Source organism: Vulpes lagopus, chromosome 5 (genome assembly GCF_018345385.1).
Source record: "Vulpes lagopus strain Blue_001 chromosome 5, ASM1834538v1, whole genome shotgun sequence".
Lineage (NCBI taxonomy): Eukaryota > Metazoa > Chordata > Mammalia > Carnivora > Canidae > Vulpes > Vulpes lagopus.
Window position 1 is genome coordinate 3,760,285 of NC_054828.1, and position 25,606 is coordinate 3,785,890.

The window sequence follows — 25,606 nt, forward strand, 5'->3', positions numbered from 1 at the left end:
ATGGAAGCTGAGTGCTTTTCCCCAAAGACTAGGAACAAGGCAAGGATGTCCACTCGCACTACATTTGTTCGACATAGTGCTGGAGGTTCTAGCCACTATAATAAGGCAAGAAGAGGAAATAAAAGGCATATGAAGTGAAAGGAAGAAACAAAAACAGTTCTTACCTGCTGATGACATAATTGTCTAGGTAGAAAATCCCTAGGAACCTATGAAAAACCTCTTGGAACTATAAAGTGAGTTCTTCAAGGTTGCAAGATCAACACATAAAAATAAACTATATATCTACCTAGTAACAATACATGCAGAAGTGAAATTATAAACGATGCCACTACAGTCACTCCAAAGAAAATAAAACACTTAAATATAAGCTTAGCAAAACATACACAGGATCTGTATACTGAAAATTAAAGTGCTGATGAAAAAAATAATCAAAGATGATCTAAATAAAGAAGAAACATACCATATTCATGGAATTGGAGACTCAACAATAAAGATATTAATTCTCCCCAAATTATGGGTTTAATATAATTCTATCAAAAACCCAGCAAGATATTTTGTAGACATAGACAGGCTTACTCTTAAATTTAAATGGAAAGGCACATGCCCTAGCAAGGCTAAGATAATCATGAAAAAGAAGTATAAAGTGTGAGACATGACTCTACTTAATATTAAGACCCAGTCAGTAATCAAGACAGTGTAGTATTGGTGAAGGGACAGACACATAGACCAAGGGAACAGACTAGAAAGCCCTGAAATAGACCCACACAAATATACCAAACTTTTGACAAAAATAAAACAATTCAATAGAGGAATGCCAGCCTTTTAACAAATGGTGCTAGAGTAAGTGGACATCCATTTAAAAAGAGAAAAGAAAAAGAATGTCAATCCAAGTCTCACAACCTAAGTCTTACACAAGAATTAACTCAAGGTGGATCATGGACTGAAATGTAGCATCATATAAATCATAAAACTTTTAGGAAAAAATGCATCAGAAAAATTTCAGGATCTACAGCTACCTAAAATGTTCTTAGGCTTGATACCAGAAGCGTGATCCCTAAAGAAATTGATCCTCATCAAAATGGAAAATGTTTGGTCTGTAAAAGGTTCTGTGAAGAGCATTCTGGGTGAAAACATCTGCAAATTGCATATCTGACAGAGAACAAGTATCTTGAATATATGAAGAACTTTCAAAACTTAACAATAAGAAAATAAAAATCTAACTAGAAAATGAGTAAAAGACAGGAAGAGGGGTTTTATCAAAGAAGATGTACAGATGGCAAAACATGCACATGAAAAGATGCTTCACATCATTAGCCACCAGGGATTTGCAGACAAAAACCACAATGAGATATCTCTGCACACCTATCAGAATGGCTAGAAACCGGAATCCTCATACACTGCAGGTGAGACTGTAAAACGATGTAACTCCTTGGAAAACACTTTGGCAGTTCTTTGGGAAAGTCAGCAGAGTCACCACGTGACCCAGGGATAATTCCACTTTTAGAACAATGAAGACCTATGTGTACATGAAAACTTGTATCTAAAGTGTTCCTGGCAGCCTCATGCATCACAGCCCACGTGAAAAGTATCCAAGTGTTCATCAACTGATTATAGGATACATAAAAGGCACTATACACAATGTACTACATTATCTATATAGTACTTTTGGCAATAAAAAGAACTGAGGCATGATTGATGGTATTCCACGAAGGACCCTGGGAAATATTATGCTACAGGGAAAAAGCCAGTCACAAAGGACCACGTATTGTAGGATTCCATTTCCACAAAATGTCCAGTGTGTGCAAAGTATAGAGACAGAGAGTGGATCTGCAGTTGTCCAGGGCTAGACGGGGCACGGCGGGGGCAGGGGGGAGGAAACGGGGTGACTGCCGATGGGGACCGGGGACATGGTTCCTCTCAGGGGTGATGAGAATGTCCTAAAATTAGATTGTGGTAAATGGTGCTACAATCCCATAAGCAGAATGAAAACCATGGAATGTTTTGCACACTCAACCCAGTGTTGTATGATACGTAAACTGCATCTCAGTGTTTTGTTGCAAACAAAAACAGAAACCCTGACCACGAATGCTCACAGCAGTTTTACGCATCCTAACTCATACCTGGGAACTACCCGGATGTCCTTCGGTGGGTGCATGGTCCAGAAACTACGGAACATCTGTACCATGGAACACACCATGGCAATAACAAGCAGTGACATCCAACAACCCGGACAGATCTCATGGGAATCGTGCTGAGTAGAAAAAAAAAAAAGCCAATTCCCAGAGGTTACATACCCCAGGACGCACCGTACAACATTCCTGAAGTGACAGAGTGATGGAAATGGAGGCGACGGGATTGCCAGAGACGAGGAAGAGGCAGGGGTGGGAGGGATCCGCGTGGCTGTATCCGTGGGAGGCCCCCCTGGGTAATAAAAGTATCCTGTATCTTGGCCGTGTCACCGCTGAGACTCCCACTGATCCCCTGATTCTGATGCTGCACTATTGTGTTGCAAGAGGAAACCGGGTGAAGCGTACTGGGGCTCTCTTTGTATTATTTCTTACACCTCTCTGCATCTACAATGATATCAAAAAATTTTTTCTTTTAATTTTAATAGAGTTCTAAAAGGGACGTAAGTTAGGAGTGATCACTTGAAAAGGATGTGAGCTAGAGCTCCTCTTTTCTGATCTGCAGCTCTCAGAATCCAAACAGGGCTATAAATGTAGCTGGGACATCTAATGTGCATACCATCTTTTGTGTTTGTTTGCTTTTTTTTTTTTTTTTTTTTTTTTTTTTACTTTTTATTTGGAAATAACTTCACTTGCAGGAAGCTGCATCTACACAAAAAATTAGCCCAAAGAACACTACATACCCTTCACCTCTATCCCCTTATGATGATGTCTCTACCCACCTGCCTTGTCCTTCGCCTGTCTTCACGGGTGAGGGGCCACAGAACGTGTGCATGCACACACGTGTGAAGCATGGCCCATCTCCCTCAATACTGAGCGACGTGTGCGTTAACTGAGAATCAGGATATTCTCTTTTATCACCCAGTACACTTATCAATTGCAGTTCATTTCACAGACTTTACTCCGTGATTCATGGTCAAAGTTTGTCGGCTGGCCGGCTCATGCCCTGGAGAGCGTTTCCCAGCTCCTATAGGATCTGGTCTGGGGTCAGGTACCCCGATCTGTGGTCATTTCTTTTTCACCTGAGTCACCTCCGCAGCTTCTTGTCTTGGATGATATTACATTTCCCTCTCTCCTCCTGTTTTTGAATGGAACACAGAAGCGGCGTGAATACCTGCTTTTGGTACTAAGGCCCCTCTCGCTAGGCCTCCGTGGAGGGGACGGGCGCACTGTCCCAGGCCACCTTCGGAAGCTGGGACCTTCCGCAGGCTCGAGCCTCTCTGGCAACTTCCAGGCCTTCAGTTTGTCAGTGCGCCAGCTGGAAAGGCTTGCCCAACTTGGAACTGGAGGTTCCCAGGGCTACATAGCTTCGATTCCTATTCACCGGCACACCAAAGGCCGAAAACATAATTATTCTGTATATTCCCAAACAAGAAGGGAGGGAAAAGAACACAAACGAAACCCACCTCACGCTGATGGGAAGCAGCTGGACACAATTCAGACCGTTAGCTCACACGTGTCACGGTGAACCCAGGACCTTCGCCGGCGCAGAACAAATGCTTTACTAATGGAACGAGAATACAACGTCCGCAGACACGAATGCTAAGGGCACAGGAGCATTCTGTTGAAGGGGGAAAAAATGCAATTTTCTGCTATAAAGTAAAGCTCTGCATGAAAATAAGAGAACGAGGAGACCTAAAGGGTTTATTCATAAGACCCAGCCCGCTGGGGATTTGAAGCGGGGGCCGGTCCTGTTTCTGGGGTAACTGCTTCTGCGCTTGCGCCGGGCGCTGGAACCTGTCAGAGCAACAATGCTTTATATGCAGAAGGCTGCGCGCGGCCACCCTGCCAGCAAGAGGCCACATCTGAGGCCAGGAGCAGCTGTCACCATGCCTTGCACCCAGCACGCCCTGATGTAACCTTGCTCTTTTACGTCTGCACAGAGCTACAGCCTTGGGTCCTCTGGACCGTCTGCTTTGTTTGCTGTTTGTTTTGAAAGCCCACGTGCGTTCTTCTCAAGTCACTTGCACCCATCCCGTCTCCAGCCCAGCGCAGGCACCACTCCCCCTGCCCGGACCCCTGCAACAGCTTCCCTAAGGGCCCCCTCACAACCTGTCTCCCTCCCTGCAGGATCTCACTGCCAGGTGTGTCCTCCAGGACAGCCCTGATCATACCCCCCCCCCCCACTGCCTCCGGGTTCCAAATACCTGCTTTTGCAGGTAAGGGGACAGACCAAGGACAAGCATCGTCCAAGGGCACGTGGCTACTCGGAGGCAGGGCTGGACGCCAAGTTGGGGTTTCCCTGACCCGCCGGAGGTGCAGGGCTCCCCCCTGACCCATGCCACCTTGCTGGCTGGAGCAGCATACCCTCAGGCCCTCTGGAAGCCCCATCAGCCTCAGGACCCGCCTGCAGCTTCTGTCCGTGGTCCTGGTGACAGCAAGGGGGAGCCTCTAACAGCTCAAAGTGTTCCACCCTCGCACTCAGAGGTCCCCTCCCCCGTGGCTGCTTTCGCACAGAGTACCACCTGACCATGCCCTCAAGGTCTCCACAGTGACCTGCTGCCACCTGTCCTCTGGGACCTCATGTCCTCTTCCTCCTCCTCTCCTCCACATTCCTCTACAATCACACTTCCTCGTGTTCTTCCTCTCACTCTGCCAGGATACTTCCCATTCTGGTGTCTGCTCAGCCACCCTCACCTTCCATTCCTTCCTCAAACGTCACCTTCTCAGCCTGGCCACCCCTGGCCAGCCCTGGCCACCCTCCCTGGTGCTCTTGACCCGCTCGCCTGCTCCACACGTGTTTCCCCTACACTTAGCATCCTCTAGCACACCAAGCCACGTCCGCAGTCACCATGCTCATCACCCATCTGTCCCTGTCGGAGCCAGCTCTGGGAGAAAGGGGATTTTGTGGGTGTTTGCTCGTTCATGTATCCACGGTGCTTAGACCCACACCTGACATAAAGGAGGAGTGGAGTAAATATTTGATCTTGAAAGAATCAATCTTTCTTTCCCTTCCCTTCCCTTCCCTTTCCAAACCCTGCATTCTGGCCAAAATAAACCAAGCATCATTTGCTAGACTTGACTCAGGTTTACCAGCTTCTATACCTTATCCTGGTTCTTTGGCTGGAATGCCTCCCATCCTCACACATTTTAGGGGAAGCTCAAATACCAATTCTTTCCAAAAGCCTTCCCAGACCCTCCTGTCTGTCCTCCACACCCACACAGCTCACATCCCAGGTACTGACTACTGCCATCCTGCCCAAAGGATCTGGAACTTAAGGCAAAGTTCATGTCTGCCACTGTCCTCTGCTATACAAGGCAAGTATCAAATAAAGATCAACTGAATGAATCTAACATTCATACTAAATTATGAACATTATTCCCTTGCTTACCAAAAAAACCCTCAAATCATTTTAAGGAACTAGCCTATAGAAGGAACACCACACCACCAGTGTCTCTAGGGCAAAGGGTTGGTGTGGAGCTTTTCTAAAGAAACAAGGAGAATGCAACTTATATTGACAAGAATGCTAAGGGAACAAGATTAATCTGTTTAAGAAAAAAAAAAAAAAAGGAAACTTCTGCTGTAAAGTTCCTGAAATGCACCGTATGACATCCTGGGAGTCTCAAGGCCATTTAAACTGTGTTTAAACAGTGAGTCCACGCTGTTCAGCTGACACCTGCAAGATTCCTACATGTGCTTGGTTTCAGATAGCGCTACTCTTCCATGGCACATGAAGCCTCTCAAAGGGAACCAATGCCTTCCCAATACTGCATGTCTCCTCCATGAACATAGTATAACCATTTATTCATTCGAGCTATGTCCAATTTTTGTCAGTAATGCCACTGGTTTTCTGAGTGGAGGTCTTGCACACTTTTTCCTAGATTTATTCTTAGGTATATGATATATACATTATAAATTTGACTTTCAATTAATATACTTTATTATTTAGAGTGGTTTTAGGTTTACATTAAAACCGAGTGGAAAGTACAAAGAATTTCCATAGTATGCCCACAACACACACACACCCTAAACAATTTTCCTGTTAGTAACATCCTGGTACTTTTGTTACCACTGATAAGTAACATCACTATGTTATTATTAACTAAAGTCTATGGTTTAAATTAGGGTTTACTTTTCTTATTATACATTCTTTGGGTTTTGACAAATGTATGACATGTATCACTATGACAGTATCATACTGAGTAGTTTCACCTCCTAAAAGTCCTCTATACTTTGCCTAGTCATCCCTTTCTTCCCCCAGCCCCTGGTATACCACTGATCCTTTTACCCCTCTGCAGTTTTGCCTTTTTCAGAATGTCAAATGGTTGGAATTATACAGCATGGAAGCTTTTGATTTGACTTCTTTCAGGTTTATGATTTTTACATTTTTTTTAGAGAGGGAGAGAGATAGGAAGAAGAGGGAGAGAGAGAATCGCAAGCAGACTCAGGCTCACAACCGTGAGATCATGACCTGAGCCAAAATCAATAGTTGGATGCTCAACTGACCGAGCCACCCAGGTACTCCTCAGGTATGTGACATTTTTTAAAAAAAATAATAATGCCAGTGGTATCATTTTGCCAAAACGTTTTCCAAAGTGGCTGCACCATTTTATGTTCCTATCATAAGTGTAGGAGAGTCCTTGTTCCAAATCTTCAGCCATAGTTGTCAGTCTTTTAAATTTTAATTTCAGTCACTCTAGTTGGTGTATGGTGATATCTCTCTACTTCTTCACTGCTATCTACTGCTGTCAATCTCCATTTCCCTAATGATGATGATGCCAAACATCTTTTCATGTGCTTACTTGCCATCTGATGCCCCTTGTTGAAGAGTCTGTTCAAATATTTTGCTCATTTTTTGCTTTAATTCTTAATTGGGGGGCAGCCTGGATGGCTCAGCAGTTTAGTGCTGCCTTCAGCCCAGGTCACAATCCTGGAGACCAGGGATCAAGTCCCACGTCAGGTTCCCTACATGGAGCCTGCTTCTCCCTCTTCCTGTGTCTCTGCCTCTCTCTCTATCTCTCATGAATAAATAAATAAAATCTTTAAAAAAAATTCTTAATTGGTTTGTCTTCTTATTGAATTGTAAGAATTCTATAGATTTCAGATATTAAGTCCTTTGATAAATGCTTTGCAAATATTTTCTCCAAGTCTGTGGCTTTCCTTTTCATTTTCTTGTGTCTTTTGATGAGCAAAAGTTTATAATTTTGGTGAAATCCAACTTATTATTTTTCATAGTTCATGCTTTTTGAATCATATATAAGAAATCTTTGCCAAACCCCAAATCACTAAGATTTCTTCCATATTTTCTTTTTGGAGTTGCAGAGTTTTCACTCTTACAATTGGATCTATGACCCATTTCAAGTTCCTCTCACCCTCCACCACCTCCTCCTCTTCTTTAATATGGTGTTTGATAAGAGTCAAGATTTGTTCTTTTGCATATTGTTATTCAATTGTTCCAGCACTGTTGAAAAGATTATTTCCCCCATTGAAATGACTTAGCACTTTGTTGAAAATCAACTGACCATACACATAAAATTTATTTCTGAACTTGCTATTCTGTTCCATTTGTCTATTTTCATATCAATACCACACTGTCTTGATTACTGTAGCTCAATAATAATCATTAAAATCAGGGAGTCTGTTTTCCAACTGTATTCTCTTTCAAGGTTGTTTTAGTTGCTCTAGGTCCTTTACATTCCCATATAATTTTAGAATCAAGTTGTCAAATTCTGCCAAAAAGGCTTGCCAAGATTCGATTTTGATCACTTTGAATATGTTGATTGCTTTAGGAAGAACTGCCATCTTAACAATACTGAGTCTTCTGATTCAAGAGCATGGTATAACTTGCCACTTTTTAGGTCTAGGTCTTCAAAAATTTCTCTCAGCAATGTTTTGTAGATTTCATTGCACACTGCATGCATTTTTATCCCCAAGCATTTCATATTTTTCTGGTGCCTGGTTACTTTTCAAATATTAAACTAACCTTGTATTCCTGGGCGAGTGGGGGAGATCAACTTTTAGCATGCTGAAGACATCTTTTCATTGTCTTCTGCATGAGAAAATTATCTCTGCTTTTAGTTGAGAAATCTGAGAATTTGGTTGAGAAATGATTTCTGACTTGTTGCTCTTCTGAAAGTAATGTTTTTTTTTTAAATTGTTTTTAACTTCTAGCTTCTTTTAAGATATCTCTGCTTTGTTTTTTAGCCATTGAACTATAGCGTGTAGACATGGATTTTTTTGGTTTTGTCTTTAATTCTGCCTGCAGTTCTGCAGGATTCTTGAATTTGTGAATTTGTGACCTGATATCTTTCATCAGTATTAGAGAGACTTCAGTATCAGTACCAGTATCACTGCAAATATTGCTTCTGCTCCATCCTCTCTTTCTTGGCCTCCTACGATTCCAATTATATATACAACAGACTTCTCTATATTTGTGTTCCATCCTCTTTTCTCTTTGTGCTTTATTTTAGATATTTTTTTGACCTATCTTTAATTCCACAATTCTTCCAATAGTTGTTCCTACTCTGCTATTACATCTATCTACAGAATACATAATTTCAGTTCATGTATTTTTTACTTCTATAATTTCTACTTGGGTATTTTTCAAATAAAAATCCTTTCTAGGGCAGCCCCGGTGGCGCAGCAGTTTAGTGCTGCCTGCAGCCCGGGGTGTGATCCTGGAGTCCTGGGATCGAGTCCCACATCGGGCTCCCTGCATGGAGCCTGCTTCTCTCTCTGCCTGTGTCTCTGCCTCTCTTTCACTCACTCTGAATAAATAAATAAATAAATCTTTTAAAAAAGTCCTTTCTAAATATATAATTTCAAGTGCTCTACCAAAATTCCCAACCTTGTTGTTTACCTTGAATAAAGTAAGCAAGTTATTTTAAAGTTTATATCTTATAAGCCTAATATTTAGAGTCTTGTGGGTCTGTTTCTATCATCTATCATTTCTCTGGTTCATGAGGTCTTCTCTCCTCACATGCTTGGTTGGTTTTGTGTGTGCCTTTCTGTACAAACAGTCATGCCTGACCATGAAAAGGATCATGTGGGCAAAAATTGTGCAAAGTGATTTTACAAATCAATAGTGAAAATTACCACCATGCCCTTTAAAAGTTTTTGGCAAAACATTAAAAACTCTTTCATTATCACTTGTAAATGAAGAGAGGAACAAAAAATACAGTAAAACTAATATGGACTTAGTACAGTAATTTAAAACATTAGAAACACTGAAATCCGAGTGTTTCACTTCCTTGCAAAAAACTCACCAAGAGTAGCATGATCTGTGCTTGCCTTCCTCTCATGGTATAACTCACAATTTGGAGTGACCATCTTTTCTATGCTTTCATAAATTGTTCAACTACTAAGTTTGGGTTGGCTTCCAGCATTTATCTCACGTTCAATGTTGTGAAGTATCGTGGAGACCTCCTCTCATGTGAAGTGTTGTGCTAGGATCACCTTTTCTGGGACCTCTCCATCTTTCCGTATGTGGATAAGTCACTTTTACCAGGTGCCTCTGGCTGCCCATCCAGTCTTCCAATGGCAGCAACCCCACTGCCGGCCGTTTGTCGTGACTCCATTTATGTTTGATTCTAATCTTACTCTCAGCATTGCCGCCATTCTTTTATCTGCTGTACCTTTTTCTTCATTGCACCTGCACCGGTCCTCACTGGAGTTTTTCCAGGGCTAGAAAACTTCACTTGGGTTTGTTGCTGGGAGACGAGGGGTCGCCTATGTGTGAACTGAATGACAGATGCACAGGGCCAATCATAGGCCGATTTTGAGATGAAAGACGGGATTGACCACTGATTCTCATACACGTCTGTTATCTGTATAGTGATTTGAGGACTTCCCACAGACACTTGGTTCTGGCACCTGGTCAGGAACACCTGAGCCATGTTGTATGGAGCCTGGTGGCATTTAACTAACTGTGGTCATTGGAATTCCTGCATATGGAATTTCAAAGTGATGACTACCTATTTTTGAGAATTTGTTCCTAGAAATAGAGGCCTGGAATGATGCTTTGTTCCTGCAGGCATCTGCCAGGGTCCCGGCAATCTGGGACCACCTTCACCCGGCCTCAAGGATTGAGATGAGTTAGAACTGGGCTCAGCTCGGGAGCAAGCTGATCGATTTCCAGGTCACCTGTATTTCTATAGGGCAGCTTTTTGGGTCCCAACCCAAAGTCTGGGATGTTTTCCAGGGTCTTCTATCATAGGATTTTTTTTTTAAGATTGTTTTTATTCATTCATGAGAGATACAGAGAGAGACAGAGACATAGGCAGAGGGGGAAGCAGGCTCCCCACAGGGAGCCTAATGCAGGACTTGATGCCAGGACACTGAGATCATGACCTGAGCTGAAGACAGATGCTCAACCACTGAGCCACCCAGGTGTCCCTCTTATAGGTTTTATATCCCAAGTTTAAGTTCTTAGCCTTAGAGACATGTTATTTAGCTTTGTCACTGCTTCATCCATAAATTGGCCAACATAGAGGGACAAAACGACCCCAAACGTCAAGTGTCCATCTTCTCCAGACCTCAGCCAATGCCCTCGCATATGTTTAAGGATTTTGTCCACCTTTTCTAGTTGACTTCCAAACTACTGAGCCATTATCAAAAATGAAGCCCCCAACTTAACATTTTCAAACCACTTAATAGTTGTGAATACCAGCTCTACGGATTGAAAGAGCTGTTTTTCTCTTTATTTTTTTATTTCCAGACCTACAGAGTATTTCCGTACCCTTAAAAAAAACTCCATAGACTGGCATATGACACCATTTCCTTAAGGTTTTCTTCATATTTCAGGCAATCTTACTCAAATAACATTTTTCTAATAACATTTGAGAACAGAAAAACTGTCATCTTTTCAACAAGCACAAGGCCATAGATCATTAAGTAGAGAGGGAGGCTTTGTTCATTCAACAGATATTTTTAGGAGCCTTCTATACCATGTTCTAGGTACTGCGAGTACAGGAGTATAGGAGTGAGGAAAACCGATAGCTATCCCCGACCCCATGGAGTTACCATTCTAGGAAGGGAAGGCCAATGAGAAGCCAGCAAATAGAGCATCTCCTACATTGGATGGAGACAAGGCAGGCAGAAGGGGCTGCAGTTAGAAATATGGGGTCAAAAATAAAAATAAAAATAAATTTAAAAAAAGAAATATGGGGTCAGAGAAGACCTCCGCAGGGCGCCTGGGGGGCTCAGGCAGTTGGGCATCTACCTTCAGCTTAGGTCATGATCCCAGGGTCCTGGGATGGAGTCCCATGTTGGGCTCCCTGCTCAGCAGGGAGTCTGCTTCTCCCTCCTCCCCTCGCCTGCTCATGCTCTCTCTCTCTCTCACACACAGACACACACACACACTCTAAAAAAAAAAAGAAAAGAAAAAAATCTCCCCATGTGGGGACTGAGCACAATTAGGATGTCCTTCCTTCCTGCAAACAGGGACAAGGAGCTGGAGAGTCCCATGGGGTCAGGACCCCCGGAACTCCAGCACACTCCACTGCTCACACCCTCAGCAGCAGCAGCAGCAGCAGGAGCTTTGCCCCTGGCATCGGCCTAGCGGAGGGAAAGAAGGAAGCCACCACGCTCTGCCACTCACAGTGCTATTACCCGCATCCCTCTAAAACTGTCCCTGCTGTGTGGCTGGGAGACCTCCCCTTCCCCAACCACCTAATGCACCTGCAACTCTGGCTCTGGTCCTAGTTTTTTTCTTTTCTTTCTTTTTTTTTTTTTTTTAAGGTTTTATTTATTCATTCATGAGAGACACCCAGAGAGAGAGAGGCAGAGACACAGGCAGAGGAAGAAGCAGGTTCCCTGAGGGGAGCCCCATGTGGGACTTGATCCCAGGACCCCGGGATCATGACCTGGGCCGAAGGCAGATGCTCAACCACTGAGCCACCCAGGCGTCCCTGGTCCTAGCTTTTCATCTCTGATATTATAGATTTGTCTTGAGTTGACAGAGCCTGGACAAGAAGCAGGTCACTCACACCTGTGGATGAACAGGAGAGACAGTGATGCCAAGATCACAAGACCATGGTGTGGTGCCAAGTAATGGTCCCTGAAGATGTCCACACTCCAGTCCTGGAGCCTACGGATATGTGACCTTGCACAGCGGGGGGGGGGGGGAGGGCTCTGCAGGTGTGATGGAGAGTACCTCATGGGTTGGTTTGTGTGCCCCCTGGCAAAAGATCCGTCCACATCCTACCTCCAGTATTTCAGAATGTGACCTTATGGGAAACCAGGTATTCACAGATATAGTTACGATGAGGTCATTCGGGAGTGGGGTGCACCCTTAATCTAATACAAATGCTGTTTTTTTTATTTTTATTTATTTATGATAGTCACACAGAGAGAGAGAGAGAGAGAGAGAGAGGCAGAGACACAGGCAAAGGCAGAAGCAGGCTCCATGCACCGGGAGCCCGACGTGGGACTTGATCCCGGGTCTCCAGGATCGTGCCCTGGGCCAAAGGCAGGCGCCAAACCACTGCGCCACCCAGGGATCCCTACAAATGCTGTTTTTATAAAAAGTGGGGGCATCTGGACACAGACACACCCACAGAGACCACCGTGTGATGACAGAGGCAGAGACTGGACTGATGTGTCTATAACCCAAAGAATGCCAAGCTGGACAGCCACGGCCACAAGTAAGGCGAAGGCAAGGAAGGGCTCCACCCAGAGTCTCAGGGGGGCTCACCCTGGATCACCTGGGGGCTCACCCTGGATCACCTGGGGGGCCAATTGAGTCTCCTGAGCCCTGATAAGCCAGGAGAACTCTCTATGGCTGCGATGAGGCCAAAGGGGAGGTCAGAGAGATTCAGAGTATGAGGATGATTCAACCCGTGTTGCTGATTTCAACCATGAAAGGGCTTGAGCGGAGGGATATGGGCAGACTCTCAAAGCTGAGAACCACCTCCAGCTGACAGCCAGCAAGGACACAGGGACTGTGGAAGCTTCCAAAACTCACCCAATTGTACAGGTGGACAGGCTGAGTTTTACTGCATGTTCAGTATCCCTCAGAAACCTGGCTTAAGAAAAAAACCCGACCTCAAGCCCATCCCAGTTGCCTGATTTTTAGGTTAGAAAAAATACTTTTTAGGCAGAAAGAGGGAAACCTGGCACTGGAACCAGCCCAACACGCCGCCAAGCCCACAGAAGAAGGCAGCCAGGACTATTTCCCAGGCCAGCCCTGCTCCCACCTGCTGTAACAGGGCTCATGACAGCCCCGGACCAGATACAGGTGCCTCTTTCCCCACAGCCATGAGGCCAGAAGCCTCCCTGCCTCCCTCGAGGGCCTGGACATCACCCATCATCTGTAATCCTAGGAACGGGGCTTGCATTGGTCTACGGAATAATGTGCCTTGTTCACTGCTCTCAAACCCAATGGTGTCAAGCTAATGGCACACGATCCGGCTCCTGTCCCATCAGGTTTGCGTTTCGGGGAGCCCTTATCATCCTTATTTGATTAAGACAGACTCGCTGCTCAGAGGGCTTATCTATTTTTAATACTGGAAGTGCGAGCCGCAAAGGGAAGTCAGACCCCGTAACTAAGCGTACAGTGCCTCATGCATTTAGGTCACTAGATGCACAATTAGAGTTAATATTCACCTCAGATTTAAATTCTGCTGGAATAAGTGGGTCAAAAAGATTTCACTTGAGCACTTACTGCCTTCAAGATAATCATCAGCACAACCAAGACGGCTTCGGAAATCTCTCGGATAATTATTTTCCCTCTTGCCTCCTTCCTGACTTCCTTCTTTCAGCGAAAGGAGATACCGAATTTTAAAAACAAATATTTATCGAGTCACCCATTCAGGCCTCTGTGTAGACTCTGGCATTATTTGCTTTGGGACCTGCCTCCCCTCTCAGCCTGGGAGCCCTCCTCGTCACAGAACGCAGCACTTCCTATAAGGGCAGATAACCATTCGTGTTGTCTTTCCTCTGCTTCCTCAGCGCCTAGAACACCGCCTGGCACAACATAGGCCCTCAGTAAATATTTGTCCAATAAACCGCCTGAGCTTGGAAATCAAGACGGAAGCACCCAGCGAACAGTTGCTGTGGTGAGGGTGGAACGTGTCAGGTCGGAGAGCTTTCCAGCTGCCGTAGGGTTGCCGTGTCTGCAGGACAAAACCCTGTGTCTGGTCTGGGGGAGGGTCTTGGGGGCGTGATGAAGGAGGTGGCACTTGGTTGAACCCCGAGGGACCCTCATTGGAGGGTGGCCCGCCAGGAGCTGCGGCTTACCAGGCTGGTCACCTGGCCCGAACCAGCGGCACCTTGGGGACGGTGCTGAGCGGATGTGGAGCGAGGCAGCTGTAGCTACAGGCACCGGGCGTCCGCATCTCACGGGGACAGTGATTTCCATCGGGGCCGCCACGATGACCAACATGTAACGCATGTGTGTGTGCGTGCTCTGGAGGACAATCAGCGGGCAGCTTAGCCCTTGCATGACAGGGGTCCAAGCCGGGCAGGTCATTCAGGGAGGCTTCCAGAAGGCAGGGGCTTCAAGCTCAGATCTCCAGGGTAGGGGCTTGGGTCGGGGTCACGGGGGTCCCAGGCACCAGGAGAGGAGCTGGTGCTGCAGGAGGAACGTCGGCCCCAGAGCGTGCGGGCTGGGCCTTCCTGTCCACACGGATGCAGGTAAGCCAGGCCAGGTGAGTGGGGGTTAAACCTTGCAGTTGGAGTGAGCCAAGAAGCATCCAGAGCTCTTACCACGTGGCGGGAGTGAGCACCTAAGGAAAGCACTGACATCCGCCTCACGGGTGGACAGGAAGCCGAGATGTGGGCCTGTGGGTCCATCAAGGCCCAGGGAGCCTGGCTGATCCTGCTCCAGGGCCCAAGCACGAGGCCCGTCCTGGGCTGCTCTGGGGGGGGGGGGTGTCCCGGAGGGGCAGGGGCAGGCCAGGGGGCCTGAGGTCATGGCCACGAAGGCCAAGCACACAGGCCTCTCGGGGAGGAGGCAAGGCCTGCCTCCTGGCCTGGCTGCTGGGCCAGAGAGGGGTGCCAAGGGCTCTGGGGGTGGGGGGTAGGGGTGGTGAGCAAGTGAGCCTCTGCTTCCCTGGCCCTGGGTAGCAGCCCCAGGTGAGCACAGGTGCCGGTGGAAGCGGCGTGGTGGTGACAGGCAGGGGACAGGCTGGTACTTCCAGCCAGGATGTCACTTTTCATCCCCGAAAGGGCAGTTCCTGTACTGAGCCCTAAGTCTGAGCTCCTGCCCTCGCCCTTCACAGCCCTCCTTCTCAGAGACCACCAGGCATCTTCCAGAAATAGCTTCCAGAGGGAGACTCGCGCTGCCCAGAAGGCCCACCCGTGGCCGCACTGGAAGGTGGGCCTCCACACTCCTGTCCTCTGGGGCTGGGCCCTGAATGAGCCACAGATGCAGCTGTCTTCCTGGCAGTCGTCTTCCTTCCAGATTCTTGCTTCTTTATGGCCCTGTGCCCCGTGAGCACCAGAGATTACCTGCCGTCCTTGATGCGGTTAAACATTCACCTCCCCCTAGACTTCTGACCTGGGCGCTAAGGGCCAACTTGGTCAGATTCATCCAGGCGCAGGGAACGGAGCAGAGGAAGGCCGATCCTTTTCAGTCTCCAGGGTAACAACAAAAACCGCCCTTCCCTCTTCTTATACTGACCTCCTGCTACCCACCCCCTCCCCACAGTCTCCCCACGCAGAGCCTGGGGCTTCCACAGGATCACTACGGCTCTTCACAGACAACGTCCTGCTGGAACCTTCCGGCTGTAGCCTCAGCCAGGAACTGTGGCCTTCCTCTCTGGGGTGGCCTCTCCTCCTCTCACCACTAGTTCCCCTCACTCCCTCTCCCAAGTCTAGAACCTCCCTTCTCGGCCCCCGACTGATGCTCCAGCATTCCCACCAGCACGGGCACATGAGTCCCTTTCACCCTGTTTATGCTGGTCTTTCGGGGAACGTTGGCCTCAAATGCTTCTAAGCATTCGGTGCCTTTCTCCTCACACCTCTCATTGTTCAGAGCCTTCTTCTCGGGGTGTGGGTCCCCCACGAAGCCCACGCTGGGAGCACCCTGGCGAGGCCAAACCTGTTCCCCAGCTCCCAGGACTCCTCACTTTGTACAAGTACAAAGTATAAGTACAACAACAGAACGTCTTCCTTTTTCTAGAAAACCCCCTCTGCATAGAAAACCCCCTCTGCACGTGCGTGTTTCTAAGGAAAGGAGGGAAGAAGGTGGTTTCTGAGCCTGTGTGCACTCAGGGCTGAGTGCTATGCGGCGTTAGGGGAGCCCTGCAGGCCCGGGAGGAAGGCCCCTGCCTGGACCCGGTGACAGTGACAGAGGAGGGGGCGTCTTCCAAGTGGAGAAGGCAGGCAGTTATGACATGCCAGCAGAGGCCTCCCCGCGTAGACCCAGACATCCGAGGGCAGCAGGGCAGTTCAGATGCTGCTCTTATCTGCCTCCATTGTAGATCACCTCCACGCACCAAGAGATGATCCGGTTTCAGCTGAACTTCAAATTTCTCTGAACAATTTTCCTTTTAAACATCATTTGCATTAATCCCATCCCCAGTTGCATGGAGAGAAAAACAGAAATGGAAAGTGGGTACACAGCGAATGGATAAGACTCTGGCCTGGTTATCAAGCTGTCCCATAAAGTGAGCCAAAATAAGACTGAAGAATTTGTCAAATTTCTTCAAAATCCTAGCAAGGCAGAATGCTCGGCCTGTCGGCAGCCTAACATACATCAACCTGACTGATGATGAAAGTTGCTGGAGATGCTTCTAAAAATTCTCCTGGCAGGGATCCCTGGGTGGCGCAGCGGTTTGGCGCTTTGGCCCAGGGCGCGATCCTGGAGATCCGGGATCGAATCCCACGTCGGCTCCCGGTGCGTGGAGCCTGCTTCTCCCTCTGCCTATGTCTCTGCCTCTCTCTCTCTCTCTCTCTCTGTGTGACTATCATAAATAAATAAAAATTTTTAAAAAATTTAAAAAATTCTCCTGGCAAAAGAAAATCCCATCTGGGGGGCACCTGGGTGGCTCAGCGGTTGAGCATCTGCCTTTAGTCCAGCGTGTGATCCTGGGGTTCTGGGATCGAGTCCCATATCGGGCTCCCCGCAGGAAACCTGCTTCTCCCTCTGCCTCTCTCTCTCTTAAAGAAGAGATCTTAAAGAAAAATCTTAAAGAAAAAAATCCATTGAACATAGAGGTAATATAAGAAATCTGGCTTGCAGACAATGAAGATCTGATGGTAGATTGATCCTGTCTTTTACAAGCCATGTTGCTTAATTGTAAATCTGCATTTAAGTAGTCACGTCAGTCTGACAACTAACTTCTTTAGAATAATTCAGAAAGGACACACCCACATGTCAACCTCTACATAACTGGGTCCCTTTTACTGGAGCTTGGCAACTTGTCACCTTGGTGTGGTTATCACATAACCGCAGACTCGTTCAGTTACAAATGGCTGCAAGAAAGCTTGGGGCCTCACTCACTCTTAAAAATGGAAAAAAAAAAAAAAAAGGAACTACAACATACTGTTCACTTATAATTTCGAATCACCCATAGAAGCTTCATAATCCTTGAGGCAGTCATTCTGCATTTGCTTTCCTAACTTTGACTATTCAAAGCAATGCTTTCCTAAAAGTTTACTTGGGGTCTCTAAGCTAAAAGTGTAAAGCAAGTACACCAGACTAGAAACTGTCACTCCTCCTTATTCACAAATCTCTTAAACTAGAGCAAAAAACAGAAGCAGTCAGATGGGTGCAGCTTCCTGCAACATAGAGACGTGTAGCGAGCACTTTCTCTAACTGCCCCTGTGCCTATCTCATCCTCACAACTGGAGTATCACTTGGACCCCTGCCCTATCAGAGATAAATGCTCCTAAACTCACACTGGTGTAAAGATACCCCTTTCCTAATGAGCCAGTTGTTTGGAATCTGAATCCATGATCTTGCAGAAGAAATAACATTCTATTTAATTAGATTCTCAGGCCAGCTCATAAAAAGTCCATCTGATACATAATATGCCCCAAACCTGGTGATAATCTCAGTCCGAATCATTTCGACTACAACTACCGCCTTTATGATAGGGCTGCGGTGGGCACTGCCCACAGAGGTCCAGCCTGGGTGCAGCAGCTCCCCTGTGTCATTGTGACAGCGAGGGTGGTCTCACCATCCCAGGTGGAAGGGAAGCTGCAACATGCCAAGGGGGCGTGGTGGGCAGGCCTGCTGTCTGCACTTTTAAGCCAGCCCCCACCCACATTTGTGGACGGTAGAAAACAGAGGCCCACCAATCAACACTTGTCGAACTGAATTCCACTCATCACTTTGGTCAATGAACATCTGCAAGGATGGACTCAGGATATGAGACCAGTGGGGCAGCCGTGGACGAGACACACTCTGCTCTCAACGAGTCAGACTCCGTCGGGGAAAGGCAGACAAGAAGCTGTGATGGAGGGCAGCACCTAGGAGCTGCCCAGCAAAGTCATGCCCAAGTCCAGGAGGACTTCACCCTCCAAGGATGAGAAACAGTCCTTCCGGTGATCCAGGAATAGCGGAGTAAGGACCAACGCACAGTGTATGAGCACCACAACGGAGGGCACACCTGCGTTCAGAGAAAGCACGAAACGCTCATGACAGTTTTGATGTTTATGCTTTCAAAAACAGGGGACAAAAATCTGGATGTATGGGGGGAGGATGTTTCTTTCAGAGAGGCTTTCAAGATTCATAAAATGGCCAGGGCAAAAATATTATAGGGATCAGCTCTGTGGCTCACTGAGAAGCAGAGGCCAGGGTGTGGCTTCTTAAGACACCTCTGGGGCTCTGCACAGGTTTTCACATTTTACAAAGAATCTTCATGCAAGTCACCACTTTTGAGCTTGACAAGCCCTCAGAAAGGTGAAACGGAAAGGAACTCCGTTCCCTGATGAGAAGAGAGCAGTCTGGAGCAATGTATGAAGACCGCAGGCCCGGCAGGCAGCGGCTATGGAACAAAAATCCAAATCTCAACGTTAACAACCCAGTGCACTTCCACTGTATCAAGCTGCTTCCCTGATGCAAACTGAAATGTTCGAATGCGTTTTCTTTTACGACATGCTGACCTCAAAACAAATGCAGCTGAACCACAAAAATAATTGTAACAAGGCTGACCTAGTGAGGAGTAAATTCTTCACTTTCTGGAGTGCAGAAACTCTTCCAGGCACCACAATATCACAACTACAAGATGCTACCTAATTAAATACTCCGAGGCAAAGAACAAGCACACCTCCTGATAACGACAACCATCAGACTGGGTCACATATGATTATCCACAGAACCGGTTGGAAAAATCACATGCATGTGTTCCTCTCCATAAGAAGCTCATGGCACGTCAGCGTTAGGAATCCTTGGAAGAAACAAGGTCTTTCAAATATGGTCCCCTGGGACTTCTAGGGCCTCTCCTGTTTGGTTCTTACTTTAAAATGATCTTAACACCAAGCTGGCAATTAGAGTTCACCAGCTGGGGCACCTGGGTAGATCAGTGGTTGCACATCTGCCTTCGGCTCAGGTCGTGATCCTGGGGTCCCTGGATGGAGTCCCACATCGGGTTCCCCACAGGGAGCCTGCTTCTCCCTCTGCCTGTGCCTCTGCTTCTCTGTCTCTGTCTCTCATGAATAAATAAATAAAACCTTAAAAAAAAAAAAAAAAGGTCACCACCTCATTCTCCCTAACCACATGACCTGGCCTTGGAGGTGAACTCGCTTGTTCCATGTCACTAACAAGGCGGAAGGAACAGGTACTGCAAATGTCTATGCTGCACACAGAAACTATGCCTTTCTTTAGGATGTCTATGAAACACAGGGAAGACTGACTCAATATCCAGCCCACCAAAACCGGAAAGAGAAACAGAGGTCCTCACATTCACAAAACAGCAGAAATTACACAGGCCACATCCCCTCCCACAGCACTGCAACAAAGTTAGTACAAATGTTCAACAGTAGCACCAGCCACTTGGAAGTTGAGACACTCACGCTATTCTCCTTTAAGAATATTTTATTTACATGCAGAGACTGTGGGAGAGGCAAAAGAGAAAAGAGAATAGGGGGTGCTTAAAACCCGTTTACACTAAGCTGAGAAACATTTAAATTTTTTAAAGGTTTCTTAAGGAAACAGAGATACAGCATACAAAAAAAAAATGCTAGTTATCACACACTAAATAGCAAGATGTTTTGGCAAAAATAGTTTCCCTCTCTATACTCCAGTTTCATCTTTTGGGATGAGGAGGACAATCTTTTTCTTTTCTTTTTTTTTTTTTTTTTTTTGTATCCTGGTACAAAATCAGCTTCGCAAGCAGATCCATGGTTGTCCTGCTCCATACTGAGCACCTCAGCCCACAGCAGCTACTTGATAAATAGCTGCAGAATGAATGAACATAGATCACTCACAATTATATGTATAAACACACAAACGCACTAAGGGATTAGCTAAATAATGACTCTACCCAAACACAATGGGATATTACATAGACATTTAAGATGATGAAGCACAAACACATTTATTTCACATGGCAAGATTTTTCATTACCCAACAGTCAACGAAGCAGAAGCAGATTACAAAATGGTTTCTATGGAAAAAACACGCCTTTCCTTCTCCTCTCTCTTTCTCACATGCACAATGTCTAAAAATCTGTTTGCAAGTCTGATAGACAGGAGCTAGTAAAAAACTATTTCGTGATTATGGGATGTCTCTCGTGATACGTCTAAGATCTGAGAAAAGAGAGAAAACCATTTTCTCCACGGCCCATTAATCCGCTTTTGCTTCAAAGTTGAACAGAAGTGTGTCCCATCAGCCTGTCTGGCCCCTGGAGGACAGTGACGTCTCCCATCCGGCTGCTTCTCCGGGCCTGTCCCTGCCCTGCATGATGACAGTTCCGGACCTGACCTACTACCCCAGCAAGCGATCTGCTTGATATTCAAGTCAGCATGAAAAGCTTCCGTGCTGCTCGGCCCCTGCCACCACCTGTAACTTTGGTGTCTGTCAAAGAACAGGTTTCCGCGAGGTGGAACTGACTGGCTACACAGGAATGAAACTCTTGGTGAAACGGAGAGAGAACCTACCACTCAGCAGCACCCACCTTCACCGGACTTCCAAGGCCCTGGAAATAGACGTAACTTCGCACCGCAGAGTAATAACCAATCCCCACACATGGAGTTCGCAGGGCCCCAGAAGGAAGCGCCTAAGCACTGGGGTCTGGAATCACAACGGATCGAGCCTTGTACTTACCTGCGGCGGCCCGGGCCGACCTCTGAGCTCGCCTCACCGGGAGCCCAGGCCGAGGCAGGGCCCGTCCGTTCCCTGCAGCCTTGGCAGTTGGGAGGTAAAGGAGGAAACGGTTACGATCTGTCCTCTGGATTCTCCCCAGCTCTCCACCACCTTGGAAGAGGAAAGTCACGGTGACCCTACTTGAGCGGCAATGGGAAGCCCTGCGCCCCCCTCCCGGGCGGCCCCCCCGCCCCCCGCCCCGCCCCGCCCCGCGCGCCCTCCCCCCCGCGGCCCCGCAGCCCCGCGGGGACCCAGGGCGCCCCAAGTCCGGCGCGTTACGCAGCCACCGACTTTTCTTAGAAAGACTCGGACGCGGACATTCGGGGCGCGCCGTCCCAGCTCCAACTCGGGGAGGCGAGGAAGGCACGGGCCTGAGGGCAGCCCCCCGCCTCCGGAGCGCCCCCGGGAGACCTGGGCGCGGGTGGGGGCGAGCGCGGCCGGGCCCTGGGGTCGGCGGGGGCGGGCGGGGGGCGCGCCCGGGCGCACAGGGCGGCAGCGCCTCCGAGCTGCTCCGGTGCGGCCGCGGCCCCGGGTCCGTCTGTCCCGGCCTCGGCGACCCGGCCGCGGGGACCCCGGGCGGGGACGCCCCAAGCCAAGCCGGCCGCGCCGGGGGAGGGCGCGCCCCAGGACCCCGCGCGGGGGCCTTCCCTGTGCGCCCGGCGTCCCCGAGGTCCCGGGCGCTCGCGGGGCGGCCGAGTGGGGGGCGGCCCCCGGGGACCCCCGCGCCCGACCCCGCGCCCCGGGCCCCGGCCCCGCGCATGCGCCGCCCGGCCCGGCCCGGCCCCTCCCCGCCGCCGCCGCCCGGCGTCCCGAGAACCCGAGGCCCGGCTCGCGGACCCCCGCGCGCCCGCCCCCGCCCCGGGCACCTGGGGCCGCTCCGCCGCCTGCGGTCCGCCGGGCCAGCGCGCGAGGGAGGCGGCGCCGGGCTGGGCGCGAGCTGCCGCCGCCGCCGCCCCCGCCCCCGCCCCCGCCCCCGCCGCGGGGCCGCCGCGTCCCCTGCCCATGCCCGGCGCCGCCTCCCGGCCCGTGCCAGCCGCGCCCCCCGCGGCACGCGCCGCCCCGGCCCCGCCCGGCCCCCGGCCCCCGCCCCCCCGCCCCGGCCCGGCCGCGCCGCGCGGGCAGCTCGCTCGGGGGCTCCGGAAGCCCCGCCCGCCCGCCCCGCGCCCCCGGGAGCCCCGGCGGGACACACCCCCCTGGCGGCGGCGCCCGGTTGGCTGGCGGCGGGGCCGGGGCGGGGCCGCGTCCCCCAGGCCCCCCCTCGCGCGGGCGGGCGGCCGCGACGGTGGGGAAACTGAGGCCGGGGAAGCGGAGGGGCTGCGGAGGTGCGGGGCGGGCGGGACGGCGCGTGCGGCCCCGAGGCCGCGGGACCCTGGAGGCCCCCGCCCGGCCCCAGGCCGCGCCGGCGAGGCCCCTCCTCCCCCGGAGCCCTGCCCGGCGGCTGAGGACCAGCGCGGCCCTCGGGGCGCGGGGGGCGCGAAGCGGGGGCACGCGGGGAACACCCCCCCACGGAGCCCAGGATGCAAAAGAAGGAGAAAGAGAACGCGCGCTGAGGACGCGTGGACAGGTGGCCGAGGTGCCCGGCGGGGGCCCAGGGGTGAAGGGCAGCGGGGACAGGGGCGGGTCGGGACCGATGCCAACTCCGACCACCCGCCCCGCACCCACACCCACGCCCACCCCCGGGCCGCCCGAGAGCCGAGCCCCCTCCCGCCGTGCGTCGGGGGCGAGGGGCTGACTTTGTGCCCAGCCGAGGCGCTGGGCCTCTGCCAGCGCAGGGGGAGGTCGCGGCCGGGCAGCCAATGGCAAGGAGCAGGCGAGAGAGCTGCAAAGCTGCTCTGTTTGCGCGACGGCGCCCGGAATGCACAAAGCCCCCGGTGCCAGCCCATCAGGACACCCCTCCCTCCCTCGGAACGAAATGTGTGCTATGCCAGCCTTCCTCCCTGCCCTCCCGCTGCTCCTGCCACTGTTCTATTTGTAGCGGCCAGCGCCCAGGAGGACCTGCTCCGGGCAGGAAACCCAGCTCCAAACAAATCCCCGGGTTGCACAGCGACTCTGGAGCGCAGGCTGTACCTGACCCTTTCACTCGTGTCCCTTAACCCCCCTCCCCCCCGTGGATTGGCCCCTACCTGTGGTGAACTTTGCCCTCCCCTACAGGCACCCACATAGCCTTCCCACTCACACGCCAGCAAGCGCAACTTTTATTGCACATCCTAGCAATAACCAGTATTTGTATTATGTTCCATTCTCAGGGTGATCGGTACATTAGTTATATGGCGGCTAAGACAGAGGTTGGGCAGGCAACAGTGTGTGCCACTCACGCCCCTACGAGCCCGGTACTGGGCTGGGTGTCAGGCTATAGCGGTGAGGGAAGTACAGAGCCCGTGTCCTCATGAGGACATCCAGGTTCAAAGATGTCATCTGACATACTCCAGATCCTGGGCTGTGAAGAGCCAAGAGTCCAAATGCAGGGGGAAGGGGAGGGGGGTGGCTTCTCTTCCCAGATACACTGGGATGGTTTGCCATAAGCCCAGTGCATCCAGGCGATTGGAAAGACCTGGTAAAAATCGTCTCGAATGAGGACAAAGGAGGCTTGTATAGGGGTCAACGGAGTCGTGTAGAGACCTAGCAGACATGGAGAAATTAGATTCTTGGATGCTTGGGGCTCTCAAGGTTTTAGGAGGGAAAATTTGTTTTTTGTGGATGTGTCCAAAGTTTTGAACATAGCCTTTCAGCCAGCCAACCCCGCCCCACCCTGCCCCATCCAGGTAGACAGGAGAAGGATGCTCAGAACTCCTGGGGGAATCCATGAAACAGCTCCAAGGGTGCTGCTCCCCTCCAGGGTGGGGGCATGGGTTTCTCTTTGCCATGAAGAACCTGTCACATGCCCAGCACAGGAGAAACTATCACAAAAAACACCCTCCCCCCCCAGCTCCTGGAAGTCTCTCCCTCCCTCTCTCCTTACCTGGACCAGAGACAGCTTCCTGTACAGGACTGCCAGGAATCTATAGTTTTGGCGACAAATTAACGCTCTTGATGGTATGTCTGACCACCTGGGTCCCTCTGGAGCTTTAATAAATATGAGGAGCGTTTGGCGGTACATGTGTCTTAGTTCGTGGCTTCCATCTATTTGGGGCTCATGCATCTGTTTCAGCATTTCTAATCACATTTCCTAATCGTGAAGATGTTCGGAGACATCATCACTATTGTACCCACATGACGATCGGGAGACCGAGGCACAGAGAGGCCACTTGCTGCACCAGGTCAAGAGGCCAGTTGCAGAGCCCAGGCCTGGGGGCGGGTCTGTGGCACCCACACCTGCTCCTGGATGCACCCACTCACCCAGTCTCACCAGGGCTGCCCAGGCTCTGCCCCTGGCCCCTGGGGGAGAATCCCGATGCTGGGACATTCCTAGAGGAGGGGGTAGCGAGAGGGCACCTGCCTCTAGACACTAGGCTGTAGGTTGGACAGTGAACTTGTAAGACGGTGATGTCAGCCGCCTGTGTTCAGAGAGAAGGTGAGACCTGACTGCTGCCCTGAGCCCCGCAGGGGAGGAAGCAGGTCCCACGGGTCTGGGGGGCCAGGCCAGAGTCTATTTGCCCTACAGCTTAGGTAAGCCCTTTTCAGGAACCGATGCCTCCAGGTCATTTGTTTACCCTTTGCTGATCTGCAAAGCCTCTGATGAGATAGATTTTGTGCTTCCAGGGTGTCATCAGCCCGGGCAGTGGCCTCTGATCTCCTGAAAGCCTGCCCTCAAGTCAGGTGGTAGAAATCGATGGGGACAGGGAACACAGGCTGAGAAACGGGAGAGTTCGCTGTTGGCAAGGACAGAGCTGCCCTGTGGCCCACAGCTGGACCTCGGTGGGGCGGATGAAGGGCACGTGCGCAGCTGCCATCCTAGGAGTGACAGCAAAACCTCCTGGGCCCAGATAACAAAGTCTTGTCATGGAGCAAGGGCATGGAACTCGCGAGAACCCTGCAAGGCAGCGAGGTTCATCCCCATTTTACAGATGAAGGAACCAAGGCCCAGAAATGAATCATTCGGCTGAGATCACCAAGAAGGAGCAAGACCCAGGCTGTCAGAGTCCAAAGCCTTGTGCACCAGCCCCAGGGGACCCCCCCCAGAGGTCCGGCGTCTGTCTGGTCCAGAAGCCAGTGCTCTCCTGGCCTAGTAACAGAGCTACTCTGGCAGGCATGGGAACATGGGGTTAAGGACCATCAGTCCTGACTCCA

General features: G+C 50.0%; 1 protein-coding gene across 8 annotated transcripts in view; it reads right to left on the minus strand.

Moving 5' to 3' along the window:
• PPARA (peroxisome proliferator activated receptor alpha) overlaps positions 1 to 22,388 on the minus strand; it is a 71,206-nt gene extending 48,818 nt beyond the window's left edge. Inside the window, exons 1-5 of one of the 8 annotated variants that reach the window (XM_041757116.1) lie at positions 22,246 to 22,388; positions 21,341 to 21,490; positions 3,593 to 3,747; positions 2,909 to 3,264; positions 2,121 to 2,251 (exon numbers count right to left, since the gene is read on the minus strand). Coding sequence is in view for 3 of the 8 variants with exons in the window: in XM_041757108.1 (XP_041613042.1) it covers positions 2,909 to 2,980 (72 nt within the window). In the remaining 5 variants the exon portion in view is untranslated. Of the gene's footprint in view, positions 1 to 2,120; positions 2,574 to 2,908; positions 3,265 to 3,592; positions 3,748 to 21,340; positions 21,548 to 21,670; positions 21,808 to 22,245 lie in introns of those variants that run through there. The other 7 variants (XM_041757115.1, XM_041757113.1, XM_041757108.1 and 4 more) reach the window with 7 other exon arrangements.
• Positions 22,389 to 25,606: the final 3,218 nt, after the last annotated feature.